The sequence below is a fragment of the Peromyscus eremicus genome, chromosome 7 (assembly GCF_949786415.1).
Source record: "Peromyscus eremicus chromosome 7, PerEre_H2_v1, whole genome shotgun sequence".
NCBI lineage: Eukaryota > Metazoa > Chordata > Mammalia > Rodentia > Cricetidae > Peromyscus > Peromyscus eremicus.
This window is the reverse complement of record NC_081422.1, coordinates 56,915,874-56,930,331: the sequence shown is the minus strand read 5'-3', so window position 1 is coordinate 56,930,331 and position 14,458 is coordinate 56,915,874. Positions and strand designations below refer to the sequence as shown.

The following is a 14,458-nucleotide window of genomic DNA, read 5'->3' as shown; positions in this document are numbered from 1 at the left end:
TGGCTGGTCTCCGGCTGGGTCTGTAGGATGGTGAGCACCCTTGTGCAGTCCCCTCCCGTGTCCTCTCACCCACCTCCCCCTCTGCCAGAGCAGTCTAATGGGCCAGTGACCAGGCCTGGAGGGCAGCGGTGAGTGCTGAAGTGAATGCCAACGCCCTGTGTGGCTTGAGGACAGGCCCATTTTCTGTTCTCAGCGACACAGAGGACAGAAACCCATTCCTCGGGTCCTTCCAGTCGCATCCTAGCTGTGCCCCGAGGAGAGCTTCCTATGGTTCTACAGGTAGAGTGGGAGTGGGCTAGAAGGCCACGAGGTGAGAAGCAGGAGTGGCCAGCTGGGTCCTCAGAAAGCCAGGTCCCTGGTAGCACAGTCAGCCTCTTATGGCATCACCAGTAAGGATCGGACAGAGACCTCAGGAGATGGAGCCTGGGACCAGACAGGCTTCCAGACAATGCCTTGCCCACCTGCAAGATACTTCCAGCCTTCCTTTGAACCCATGTCTTTTCAGCATCTTGGGGAGTCTTCAAAAGAAGGGGCTGTGCTGGGATGTGGGAAGGAGACGTGCCCTCCTCCTAACTGCAGACTGACTGACACCCTGCTCCCCACAGGAGGACCTGTCCATGCCGATGATCGAGGAGGAAATTGATGGGCTCTCCGGCCTCCTCTTCCCATTCTATGATGCTGACACCCACATGCTCTACCTGGCTGGAAAGGTAGTGGGTTGAGGGAGGGCTGCCAGTTAGTGGGGGGCTCCAGTCCCCATTAGAACTTCACTCTTGCCTTACCCCTAAGAAAACCAACCTAACCTTTGTGGCTTCCCATGAGCCAGTCCAGCCCCGGCTCTTACCACTTCCATCTACACCTCTCTCGTTTTCACTGAAATGTTGGTGACTGAGAACTCCTTACAAGACAAGCTGGCATGGAGGAATAAAGATCTAACCCTGACATGTAGACAGTGACCAGGGGCAGAAGGTGAAACACCTGTCAGGAGATCTTTGAATATGGCCTCGTCAGAAAAACTGTGTGTACACGATAAAACCAACCACACCACACTGCACATACAGTGTACACACCACACACGTTCCATACATACTGACTGTATTGTACATACATACCACAATATATGCTATACACCACACCATACGTACATGTCACACAGACCATACATACATACCACAGTGCATACAAACCACACACCACACCACACATACCATACATACATGCCATATCACATACATACCACACATCACAACTTATACATCCCAGCATATATACACTATACAAACATACCACACTGTACTCATGCCACACACATACACACTGCACACAATATCACCCAGATCTCATACACCATACAGACACACACCGTGAGCACACATACATACATATCACATACACACCATCCCATCTCCACCCCTGCCTCCAGAAGAGCTACCAAGGTCTAAACTGCAGGTCTCCTTGGTCTCCTGGCCACCTCTGAGGCACAAGGGCAGCTCTTTTCCATAGCCCCTTGGGGCTGGGTTTGCTGGACCCTGTCCTCCATCCTCATTGCCTCTCTGCTACCCGCAGGGGGATGGAAACATCCGGTACTATGAGATCAGCACGGAGAAGCCCTACCTGAGCTACCTCATGGAGTTCCGCTCCCCAGCCCCACAGAAAGGCCTAGGTAAGGACCCAGAGGGTTTCCCAGGATCCTAGCATTCAAAGAGGCTGCAGGGCTGCTCTGTGCAGAACGGGAGACGGCGTTGGCTTGTGCGTCATATTCCCCTTTACACAGTAGTCAGACTCCAAAGCCGCACTCCATGGCCAGGTGGGAATGGGACCCACAGATGCTGCTTCAGCCGGTCAGCTGCCCCTGTAGCCCGCTGTCACTCATGGCACTAGCTTGGCCATCTCTGCCCAGCAGCAGCCTGCAGGACACGGGTAAGACTCACTCCACAGTGGGACTCGCATGGTACAAGGTGGCTCAGTGGCTTGGAAGCCAGGACTCCAGCCCCAAGCTGCAGCCCTGGCCCGGCCCAGCAGAGCAGGTAGAAGTTCACCATTTTCCTAGGATCCTAGAACTCAAAGAGGGAAGCAGAAGACTGTGAGTTCAAGGCCAGATTAGGGGCTGTGAACCGAGACCCTGTCTCAATGAAGAAAAAGAGAGAAAGAGAGCTATGTGGGAGGGAGGGCATTCTAGAATTCTGTTTGGAAGAGCAGCTTCCACTCCAGTGGGAAAGACCTAGACCCTCACTCACACTCACATCACAGGAGAGACATGTGTGCTGCCTGCCCTTGTCATGCTGCCAGACAAGTGCCAATCGTCTTGTGCCTCATTCTCTGATGACCTCACACAGGGCTGTTTCTGCTCGAAGAACCAAAAAGTTCAGAGTTAGTGACTCACCCGAGGACTCCTGACTGGGAAAAGAGTCCCAGTTCAAACCCAGTTTGTGAAACCCCAGGCTGAGTTCTTAGTACTATGCTGCCCCGCCTCCTTCTGTTCAGGAGATAAAGCTGTTGGGGACATCACGGCTAGTGAAACACACATGTACTGCTGGTTCTAGAAGATAAACAACGGACGCCCTCTCTTAGGCTGTATTGAAACCTCTGGATGAGTGGGGGATGGCTTTGCCCTCCATTTTGTCCTCTGCAGACTGAGACCTAGGGCTTAGGGAAGACAGGTCACCCCAGAAGGTCCTGGCCCTGCAGCCTTGCTACACCTTTATATGTTGAGTTTGAGGCCAGCCTGAGATACGTGATCTTGACTCTGCCCATGGCACCCCACACACACACACACACACACACAAAGAAGTGACCATCTAGAGTCAGAGGCTGACTCAAGACATCATGGCCACCTTCTGTCCTGGATGGATCGTTGCCCTGCTTTCTTCCTGAGAACATCAGGCAGTGAGCAGGGACAAAGAGATCCCCACAAAGCCATGCATCTCTCCGTAGGCGTCATGCCCAAGCATGGGTTGGATGTGTCCGCCTGTGAGGTGTTCCGTTTCTACAAGCTGGTGACACTCAAGGGCCTGATTGAGCCTATCTCCATGATTGTGCCCCGGAGGGTGAGTGGGGCTGGGCTGGGCTGCAAAGGGCCCCATGCTGAATCTTACTAACCAGAAGCCAAGAGGGACCCAGATAAAAGAGGTGTCGCAGACTAGAATATTCAGGCTCCACTTGGGGTAGAGGGTGGAGGACACTCTCGGGTGGGGGTGGTTGGTTTGCGAAAAAGGGGACAGTTCTAGATGGGAGGCCTGAGGAGGGCAGTGACAGCACAGAGGTGTGCCTGGCTGGGTGGGAAGGGCTTTCCCAGCAGTCCCCAGATATCCTTTCTCTTCTTCCTCCTTCATGCAGTCAGATTCCTACCAAGAAGACATTTACCCCATGACCCCAGGCACGGAGCCAGCTCTGACCCCAGATGAATGGCTGGGAGGCATCAACCGAGGTACCTCAGCAGGCAGGCACCACAGAAGAGCCCAAGAGGCTGCAGGCTTTACCATTCCCTAGCTCACCCAGCCTCCTCTGCATGATCCCCACCCCGTCCAGATGTCCCCTCCCTCCCACACAGCCAGCTCAATGCAGTGAGGCTCCCTCACTCTACAGTCCGACCTGTTATGTGACACTGTCTCCCTTGCCTTCCTAGATCCTGTGCTGATGTCTTTGAAGGAAGGCTATAAGAAGTCTTCAAAAGTGGTGTTTAAGGCCCCCATCCGAGAAAAGAAGAGTGTTGTCGTGAATGGCATAGATTTATTAGAAAATGTCCCACCCAGGACAGAAAACGAGGTAAGGTGCAGGGTCTCTCCCGCAGCTCAGGAAGAGCCAGGCCTTTCTGTTACCACTATGAGCTTCGGGCTTGGAAGCCAGGTCTATTCTGGGACATTTTTCTTTCAGTGGCAAATTCTGTAAGTAGTGTGTGGTTGGCTTCCTTTGCCTCTGACCTCAGTGAATAGAGTCTGAGAAGTCAGAAAGATCTGTGCCCCTCTAACCTCAGATTCACCAGCACAGGGGTTGAACATCTCCTCATGAATCCACCACGGGGTGTTACTGTCAGGTGTTGTTCTGAGGATTGTAAATTACCGACAAACAGGATCCAGCTAGGCCTCATCATCAGAGCCTGCCTTGCATTCCTGCTTGATGGTCTGTGTGTTTCCTGCCTCGGTGGAAGAGGCTGGAGGTCTATGAAAGGCTTTTTGTACCGTCTAGAAGGGATGCAAGCCCATTCTGGGAGAGCTGGAGCTGAGCCGTTCTTGACCATGCCCTCTGAAGTCATCTCCATTCAATCTATACCCCCAGGCCCACATGCCAACAGAGCTCAGCTGAGCTGGCAGTATGGGATGCCTGCTCTGTGCCAGGCCCTTGGCCTGATGCAGCTGGAAGAGTAATTGGTTGTATGGCCCTCTGTGTGTGAATACTGGCTCTGCAATTTTCCGGCTGGGACTGAGTGAGTTTCCTGACTTTTCCAACAGCTGTGACATTTAAGAGATCATGCACAAGTACCCAGTAGTCTTTGAGCTAGGTGCTCAAAGAGGCTGGCTGTGTTAGCTCTGTATTGCTATGTAATAAATTACCCCAGAGCACATTTACCTCACCCCATGTATTAGTTACTTTTCTCATTGTTGGAACCAAAATACCTGAAGGAGCAAGCAGAGAGGGTTTACTTGGGCTTATAGTTCGAGGGGATACAGTCCACGATGGCAGGGAAGCCATGGCAGCATTAGTGGGAGGCAACGGTCACATCACCTCCACAGTCAGGAAGCAGAGAGTGAACAGGAGGTGAAGCAGGGCTATAAAACTTCTAATCTCACCCTAGTGGCCTACTTCATCCAGGGAGGCATTGCCTCCTAAAGGTCCCACAGCCTTTTCCCAAACAGCACCACCAGTCGGAAACCGTGTGAAAACACCCAATACTCTAGGGTGCACTCAAAGCCCAATGCCCGACAAAGGTTTGTCAGCTCACAGCATCTCCGGGTGCCTGTGGTTCAAGTCACTCATGAAGCTGCAGTTCTATCAGCGGGGCCTGCAGTCACATGCCAGGTCCCGGCTAAGGGAGGACCTGCTTGGACATTCATTCACATGGCTGCTGTCACACTGAGGGCCTCAGTCCTCACTGTCCTCACCATGTGGATTTCCCTACATGCTGGCTTTCAACATGGCAGCCAGCTTCCCATAGAGTAAGAAGAGTCCAAGATGGAGGCCAAAACAGTTCTGTTAACTAATCCGGGGAAGACACATCATCGCTCCTGCGGTGCCCTGTTAGCTTGACACTGTTAGGTCCCGTTCAGTCTCGAGGGAAGAGAATAACAACTTAGACTAGGCTGCTGGTCCACAAAGGTGGGCTGTCACCATCATTAGTAAAAGTTAGACTGCACTCGACCTCAGGGATTGCCTTAAAAGACAGGCATTTGGTCACAGGCATGAAATGTGTTTATGTGGGCTGGGGCTGGGGCTCAGCGAGTGAAATGCTTGTCTAGCATGCTCAAGGACCCAGGGTCAATACCCAGTACCATATAAACTGGGCATGGTGATAGACACCTGTAATCGGAGTGCTTTTGAGGTAGAATCCAGCCTGAGCTAGACACCCGGGAGAGGGAGGGAAAGGGATGTGGGGTCGTGTGCCGCTGTGGGAGATTTCTAGAATGGATGAAGTCTTGTGATAAACAGGGTTCTTTTCAAAATAACCCCCAGGAGGAGGGCAGCACAGGGCAGTGGTAGAGAGTTGGAGCAGGGGTGAAGCTGGATGACAGGTACTGGGGAGTTCCTGGTGCTACGTTTCCTAGTTTCGTTTATATTTAATACTCAGTCTTTAAAACGTTAAGTACTCTGCCTTTTGGAGGTAGAAACATGGGTTGCTGAGATTGCCCAGGTGAGCAGCAGTGAGAGGTGGAGCTCTGTCTGAGCCCTGAGGGTGGAGAGGGAGGGCTGGAGGGGATTAACGGAGTGACATCCGGCTACCAGGATGTCCATCTGGATGGAACTGAGGACGGGGGAAACATTCACAGGTTCTCTGCTCAGGTGAGGCAGAGTCCACTACCCTCCCGTAGCAAAGCTGTACCTCTCCCATCCTGGGAAGAAGTAACTCAGGCCCTGCAGAGCCGCCTTTACCCATGGCTGTAGTCATTCCAAAAGCTCAGAAGCAACCAACGAGAAAAAGGGGCTTGAAAGGAGAACACGGTGACCTAAGTAAGGACAAGGAGATAACTCGTAAGCAGGCCGTGCTGGTACGTGCTTGAAATCCCAGCACTCGAGAGGCTGAGGCAGGGGGATTGCCATGAATTCACGATCAGCCTGGACTACATAGTGAATTCTGGGCCAGACTAGGCTACAGAATAAGACTCTGTCTCAAAAACAGGACAAAGAGAGAGAGAGGAAGGGAGAGAGAAAAAGAGAGGGAGGGAAGGTACATGGTTGGCTATCTCAGTAACTTTACTGAAAATGTGTGGATGTGAGGGTCTGTGAATTGTACCTCAAAAAGCCACGTTTTGAAGTGGGCATGGTGGTGCATGCATATAATACCAGAAACTGGGAGGCAAAGCCAGTGGGACTGCCGTGAGTTCAAAGCTAGCCTGGGCTACAAGCCTGTAGTCCCAACACTCAAGGGGTTTAGGCAGGAGTAGCTCAAATCCCAGGCTAGCCTGTACTATATATAATGGGACCCTGCCTCAGCAACCCCCACCCAATAATATTATTAATTATTAATTAATTGATTTTAAAACAAGGAAAATCAATGAAAGGAGGGAATCAAAGAAGTGAGGCATTCTTGTTTGTTTGCTTGCTTGCTTGTTTGTTTGAGACAAGACTTCTCTGTATAGCCTTGGCTCTCCTGGAACTCACCATGTAGACCAGGCTGGCCTTGAACTCTGAGAGATCTGCCTGCCTCTACCTCCTGAGAGCTGGGATTAAAGGCTTGTACCACCACGACCAAGTAAGTGGTGAATTCTTTAAACCATTGGCTTTTGTTCGAAACATAAAATATATGCTCTCATTCAATAGTTCAGAGAAGAGACTTGAAACTGGATCTCCTTGAACAACCCAGGCCAAGCTCCAACTCTCCATCCTCCTGCCTCAGCCAGCACTGGGATTACAAGTGCTCCACCACTAGCTCCCAAACTACTTTTGAGACAGGTACCATATATATATGTATATATATATGAGGGTGTTTTGTTTCATTTTGTGACAGGGTTTCCTGTAGCCCTGGCTGCCCTCAAACTCACTGTTTAACCAAGGGTCATCTGGAAGTTATCCTTCTCTGTCTCTTGGTTGCTGTGATTTTAGGCATGTGACACCACATCTGATTTATATGGTGCTGGGTATCAAACCCAAAGCTGTGTGCATGCTGGGCAAGTACTCTACCAAGTGAGCTCCACCTCTAGCCTCAGGTCTGTGATTTTTGATAAGTGGAAGGCCACTATAACCAGTCTCCATGGTTACATCAACCTTACTCTGGATTCTGCCACAATTGCTTAAGCATCGACTTTAGCAAGACTTTCTACTTGTTTTTTTATAGAAATGGCAATTCTTTGTACTTACCTCATCAATATACATTATATCTAATTAAATGGCAAAAGTACATGCAGTATCAAATGGAATTCATGCTGGAGTCTCACACCACAGTGGCGGTGGGGTCCTAGTTCGCTTTCTATGGCTCTGATAAGTCACTGTTTCCAAAAGTGAGTTAGAGAGGAATGAGTTGATTCAACTTCCACTTCTCCATCACATGCCATCGCTGGGGGAAGTCAGGGCAGAACTTCAAGCCAGGAACTGGGAAGCAGGAACGGAAGCAGAGACCACGGGGAAATGCAGCTTACTGGCTGCTCCTCATGGCATGCTCAAATGCAGGGGCTCCCCAGCAGCCTGCTTCCCACTCATTGTTTTGTGGGCGTCTGTTAGAATATTTCACTGAAGCCACAAGAATCTGGTAGATCCAGGGAGTCAACTGCATGAGGGGCTGCCAAAATACCAATGCTTTGCCCATCCATGTTTGCCAGGAACTGAACCACTGCCCAGACTTTGGTATTTCAGTCACGGTCTCATGTTTTAAACAAGATTCTAGGACTAGAGCAACAGCTCAGTGGTACAGCACTTTCCCAGCATGCCCTGAGCTCTGTAGTACACACACCACCACCACCACCACCACCACCACCACCATCGCTAAGGCTAAGCACCATTCTGTACCCTCGGTTTCCTCAAGAAGAGAAGAGGAACTGAGTACACAGATCAGGCCCTGGGTTCAGTCGCCCCCTACATTGCAACTGCAAAAACCGAGACACATGCTTATAATCCTAGCACCTGGAAGAGACAGGAAGATCCTGAGTTCAAGGTCATGGCTCAGCTACTTAGTGAGTTTGAGGCCAGCTGGCTATGACTTTGTCTTAAAAAGAAAAGTCTAAGCCAGGCATGGTGGTACATGCCTTTAATCCCAGCACTTGGAAGGCAAAGGCAGGCGGATCTCCAAGTTTGAGGCCAGCCTGGTCTACAATCCGAGTCCCAGGACAACCTGGGTAACACAGAGAAACATCGTCTGAAAACAAACAACAGAAAGTCATTAGGAGCTGGGCAGGGTGGTATATACCTCTCTCTGTAACCCCAGCACTCACAGTCATGAGACAGAAGCAGGAGTACATGGAATGCAAGCCATCCTCTACCATGTAGCAAGTTTGAATGTAGCCAACCTGAACTACAAGAAAGAGGAAAAGGGAGGCAAGAAGAAGGGAGGGAGGGAAAAGAGAGAAGAAAGAAAAGAAGGGGAAGTGGAGGCAGGAGGGTCAGGAGTTCGAAGCCAGCCTCTGCTATATGACAGTGGGCTGCAGGGTAAGACCCTGTCTCAAACAAAGTTTTCGGGTTCAGACCCGTAAAGGGGCGAGCTTGAGATGGCAGAAACTGGCCTCCCTCAGGCAGGTCTGCTTGGCCAGTAGGCTTTCTAGTCTCACTTCAAGGGTAGATAGGAACCCTGGAGGGATGAGCCTGGAGAATAGTTGCAGGGAGCACTGGGCTGGCTGTCCCAGGGTGGCAGGAGGCATGCGGAAGGTGAACAGGCAGGGCAGGCCTGGGTGGGGTGGGATGTCTAAGAGCCCTGGTGCTCCAGAGTCCTCCTCACCTGCTCTCTCCCTGAACCCCTTGCTCCACCCCAGCTCCTCAGGATGTTCTTCAGGCAGCAGGATGAGATCCGGAGGTTGAAGGAGGAGCTGGCCCAGAAGGACATACGGCTCCGTCAGCTCCAGCTGGAACTGAAAAACCTGCGCAACAACCCCAAGAACTGTTAGCCCCTCCGTGGGCTGCTTTCCAAGCCAATCTCTCCGTTGTTTCTACTGGTCCCTAAACTGCCCCTCATCTATTGAGCCCAGAGACCGGGCCTGGACTGCAGCTGGGGACCAGCCGGTAGACCCTACCTACCACCTCAAGAACTGGAAGCTGACCTTTGACCTCCTGACTTCATGCTAATACCAGTCCCCCTGCCTCTCCTGGAGAGCCCGCCCTTGACTGGCAGCCTCTTTCCCTGCAACCCCGGGGAGCCAGGCTTCCTCTTGGCTCCCTTGAGGATGCTCTCCAAGGGATGGAGAGAGCAGGATTACAGCCTGACTTAGAACTTGAATCTGTCCCCTGCAGAGGGGCTGCCAGGACCCACCTACGCAGGGATTAGCTGCTCCGGGTCTCAGCCTCACTTCTGAAGCACAGTGAGGCTGGATGGAGGGTGGAGTGCTCTGCCCACCTCCCACCTCATTCTGCTCCCAGCTGCCCCACAAGCCCTGCTCATCTCACGCAGCGGTGAGCACCTGGCAGCATGCCCTTTTCTTTCTGAACTCTCCCCGACCCCCCTTGTCTTCAGGGAATGAAGAGGACGCTGTCCAAGGCCATAATGACCCCTTGCCTTCCCCGTGGTTCTCTTCAAAGCTCTTTTACACCCCTTTTCCGTTTCATCTGTGATCCAGGCAGGGTAGGGATTAGTGGCCCCACTTGTCAAATCACAGAACTGAGGGTTGCAATCAGGTTTCAACTTTCAAAATCACCCAGAGGGGCAGCAGCAGGCCAAGTACCCTTGGCATCCAGATGCCCTGGCCAGGGCCTTTCCCAGTCTATTGAGATGCCAATCCCTGTGTAGGCTTCCCCAGAATGAGAACTGGAAGCCATTTCTACTGTCTGCCCAACACCAGTAGTGCCAACACGCCATACTGCCCGGTTGAGGCCCCTCACACTCAGTGCCCCTGGACCCTCCTGGCCTGCACTCTTTGCTCTCACTCCCCCCGGCCCCCCCCCCAGCTCCATCTGAGATGAGGCCTCTTCCTGGAAGCTGAGGTTGAGAAGGGTAGAGCTTGGCCCTAGGGCAGACAGAGCAAGGGTCTGATGGCTTCCAGGGATGCCGTCTGCCTGTATCTCCCTCCGCCTTCCCCTTCCCACTCCAGCCCTGCTATCTCAGCCACTTTCAGCCTTACACACGCAGGATGACCACAGCCACTCCATCCACATAGCACTTGGAAGTTTACCCAGTTTTGTGACACATGGATCTCACCGACTCTTGCATCTGCCCTACTTTACAGTGACAGAAACAGGGAAGTGGCCCTCAGGCACTCGGCTCTGAGATGCTACATCCCCTCGGGTCTTCTGCAGGCTTGCTTTCTTCCCTCTCCCCTCCCTCTTTCCATTCCCCACCTACCACACGGAGCTCAGAAGCACTGATGTCACAGCAGTCCCCGCCACTTGGGCAGAGGTGTGGGCATCTCTGTCGTGGCCTGGGATCTGCTACCCACAGGACACTCCTTGCTTGCCCTTTCTGTGGCCACCCTGCAAAACTTCCCAACCCCAGAGGCCCTGCTGGGGAGCCGGGAAGTGAGATTCCACAGTCTTAGGGCCTCTGCTCTCCACCCAGTGATGGTTCCTGCTCCCAGCCTGCTGCAGCGGCGTCTCCTCCCGCACCACCACAGCTAGACTGCCAGCTCTCATCGCCTCCTCCACACTTCCGGAGCTTTCTTTCTCTCCATTGACCTTTGTGGTCTTCTGTGATTATTTATGCTGCCTCCCAAGGATAGAATTGAAATAAAATGTTTTCACTTATCAAGCCAAGGCATGGCCATGTCATTTAGCCCCAGGGAGACCTTACTTAGTCACCACCTTGTCTCTATGGTTAGCTGCACACTCACGGCTCCTTTGTCTTTCTGGGATGACAGCTACGTCTGTACAGCTCTCCTGCCATGTTCCGTTCATCTGGCACTTTGGATATCATGGGACCAACAGTGCTTTGCTGTGGGGGCTGCCCTGTGCACCGTACGAGTGCTCATCAATGTCCCTGGCCTAACATCAGATGTCACAGCAATTTCTACATGGTTTTGACAGACAAAAATGCCCCTGATGTTCCTCAGCACCTCTGGGGGTATCAGAATCACCCCCAATGCAGAACTAGTGTTCTGGGGCTGGTGAGATGGTTCAGCAGGAAAAGTGACCCACCGCCAAACCTGACAACCTGAGTCGTAAGAGGAGTGAACTGACTCCCTCTAATTGTCCTCTGACCTCCACACACTTGACATGGCACTCTTGTGCACTTGTACACACACACACACACACACACACACACACACACACAAATATTACAGTTTTTAAATGAACTGCTTCCTACAGCTATTCAAAAGGTATTTGCTATGGCCAAGTATAGTGGCTCATATCTATAATTCTACCACTCAGAGGTTGAGGCAGGAGGATTATCAAGAGTTCCAGCCCAGGCTGAGATATACCCCAAGACCCTATCTGAGGAGAGGTCTACACTAGGGTGTAGCTCAGTTGGTAGGGCGTTTACCTAGAATGCATGGAGCCCTGGATGTGGTCATAAGCACTACATAAACTGGGGGCGGTAGTGCATGTCTGTAATCTTAGCACTTGGGAGGTGGGGGAAGATCAGGAGTTCAAAGTTAACCTTGGCTACATAGGGAATTCAAGGCCAGCCTGGGCTATAGAAGACCATGTCTGTTCAGTATCCAGTCTTGTGTTGGGGTCTGGGAAGACTAGTGTCTTACACTGGAATGGCACTGCATAGTCTGTAAGAGACTGGTCCATGTGTTTGACTCCCTAGGTCCTATTACTGTATTGGTGGAACAGTGAGTGATGTGCCCGAGGTCACTGAACCAGTGTCATGAAGAAGCCAAAAGATGGGGATTTTCTGGGTCTAGGGACAGAGAAGCTGAGTACACCAGTACTCCCTCACCAAGCCAGGCCTCTCTGAGAAGAGGGTTGTCAGTTTGCCAAGGGGATGCCACAGGTAACTCAGGGAGCCAGAGGAACTAGTACAAGCTTAAGTGGGGAGCATCAGAAGACTGTAGGGGAACTGTGACAGGACATTGGGCAGATGAGGGTTTAGATCCATTCTGGCCCCATTGTGGGAAATCCTGCATGTCACTTTTCTGCACTGGGCAATATTTTCCCTATCTGTACAATAAGGGGGTGGGAACAATTCCCAGGGGCCCTTCCTGGTCAAACACCTGTGGTTTCCATGATGCCAGCTGCTGAGAGGATGGACAGATTCCCAATACCGCCCAGTGCCTGGCACAAGTGATACAAACAAGCTCGTCAGGGAAAGGGGAAGTGGTAGGGGCTCCTGTGAGGCCCGAAGGCAGCATTGGCGAACGTGAGTTTGAGCAAAGATACTCCTGGAGTTTCTGCTTCTAGGTCAATTATCAAAGCCTAGGTTTTAAGGAATCCTGAATCCATTCAGAGTATGGTCCATGTAAGCTCCTTCTTATCAGATGTCAGGAAAGATAGAGCCGTCACCTGGCTGAGACTATCCTGCCTGGGCCCAGGGGAGAAGGTAAATGAGTGAACAAGATGATCTGTCTGCCACTCTGGCCCACCCATTCTGAGCCCAGCAGAACAACTCTTTAACCATGACTTACAATGGTAAATTAGCTAAGGTCAGTATCACCTGTGCCTCCTCCCCCTCAGTAGCCCATTTTCCAAACTCTGTTTGTTGAATAATTAGCTTCCCACTGATTACCTATGTGTCCTTAAATTCTTACATGCTGGGCTGGGGATGTAGCTCAACAGAGTGCTTGCTTAGAACGCCGAAAACCCTGAGTTTGGTCCCCACCACTGCATAAACCAGACACAATAGCATATGCCTGTAATTTCAGCACTTGGGAGGTGGAGGCATGAGGTCCAAGAGTTTGAGAATATCTTTGACTATAAAGTGAGTTCAAGGCCAGCCTGAGCTACATGAGACCTTGTGGGGCTTTTTTGTTTTTGTTTTTGTTTTTTTAATTCTTACGCTATGATATCTTCTACGCCTAGTCTGTCATGCTGGTCTCTCTACCAGTGATGACTCAAACTACCACACAGCTTTAATTACTTAAAGATGGAGAGGGGAGGGAGCCCTTCCCGGTCCTTTGAACCACCTCCGTTGCTTCCCACCAAATATTATTCTTGCTTTTTCCCCAGGTAAGGAGGTGTTGGTTTAAATTCCAGATCCTTCTCTTCTACGAATAGGCCTTTATGTCTCTACAGACAAGGGTACCTCTCCTAGGCATGACTAGAACTCCTGTGCTCCCCTGAAACCTGACTGAACTTCCTACTTGGTTTAGCACACACCAACGGAGCTGGATAACTGAGTATTGGGCACTGAGCCTCAGGGACTCCAGCCATATCTGTCTATGGCATCTAACCATCAATAGGACACAGAGCACCGAGCGTGGAGGAGCTTCCCTCTGGGATGGGTTCAAGATACGGTGGTCATCAGTCTGGGGGGGTTGCTGGCTCCTAGGCCAGTCTCCTGAGATCTCAAGATGGGTTCAGGCATTTTTAGACTCCTAGCACTGGGCAGGCATCCAAGACTGTCAGTGGACGCATGCAGAACCCGGCTGCTTCTTCACTGTGGGAAATGATTTCATACTGAAAACAGCCCCCAGCCCTGCCCTGCCTTCCAGCTTGGAAGAACTAAGATGCCGTTACAGGGGCTGCATGTAGCAGCGGCAGACATTTAACCTTGGCCACTGGAAGAATGACTAGATGCCCTGGGGCCTGTGGACCTGTGGCACAGAGGAAGGAAGTGTGTGTGTGTATGTGTGTGTGTGTGTGTGTGTGTGTGTGTGTGTGTGTGTGTGTGGCTCCTTCTGGGACAACAAGCTCCCAGTTCTGGGGAATGTTTTCTATTTTGAAATAACCTGCAGTTTGCTATTTCAATTCAGCAACATGGACAATGTTAGCCTTATTCTGACTCCTTCCCTGACACCTGGGTCCTAGGAGGTCACTGCCTGGCAGCACCATCCCTTAAGGTTAGCCATTGATTTCCCAGAGCACTGCACACACACACACACACACACTCCACCACACCACACACGCTGGTGTGAACTGGTTAAACGATGAGGGCCTAAATGAGAGGGAAAAGGGGGCGGAGAACTGAGGATACAGATCTTAGATTTCAAGGTCATAGCGATCACCCAGCAAGAGCCAAAGACCAGGAAGAATTTGCTAGAAACTCGAACCTAGCCAGCAGGTGGTAGAT

The 14,458-nt window shown here is 51.5% G+C and overlaps 1 protein-coding gene across 4 annotated transcripts in view; it reads left to right on the top strand.

Annotated features, from left to right (window-relative positions):
- Coro2b (coronin 2B) overlaps window positions 1-11,032 on the top strand; it is a 62,380-nt gene extending 51,348 nt beyond the window's left edge. For all 4 annotated transcript variants that reach the window (XM_059268058.1, XM_059268057.1, XM_059268056.1 and 1 more), the window contains 6 exons: window positions 606-710; window positions 1,567-1,663; window positions 2,935-3,047; window positions 3,337-3,427; window positions 3,626-3,765; window positions 9,111-11,032. In XM_059268058.1, the coding sequence (XP_059124041.1) occupies window positions 606-710; window positions 1,567-1,663; window positions 2,935-3,047; window positions 3,337-3,427; window positions 3,626-3,765; window positions 9,111-9,242 (678 nt within the window). In that variant the 3' untranslated portion in view covers window positions 9,243-11,032. The remainder of the gene's footprint in view (window positions 1-605; window positions 711-1,566; window positions 1,664-2,934; window positions 3,048-3,336; window positions 3,428-3,625; window positions 3,766-9,110) is intronic.
- The last annotated feature ends 3,426 nt before the right edge of the window (window positions 11,033-14,458 follow it).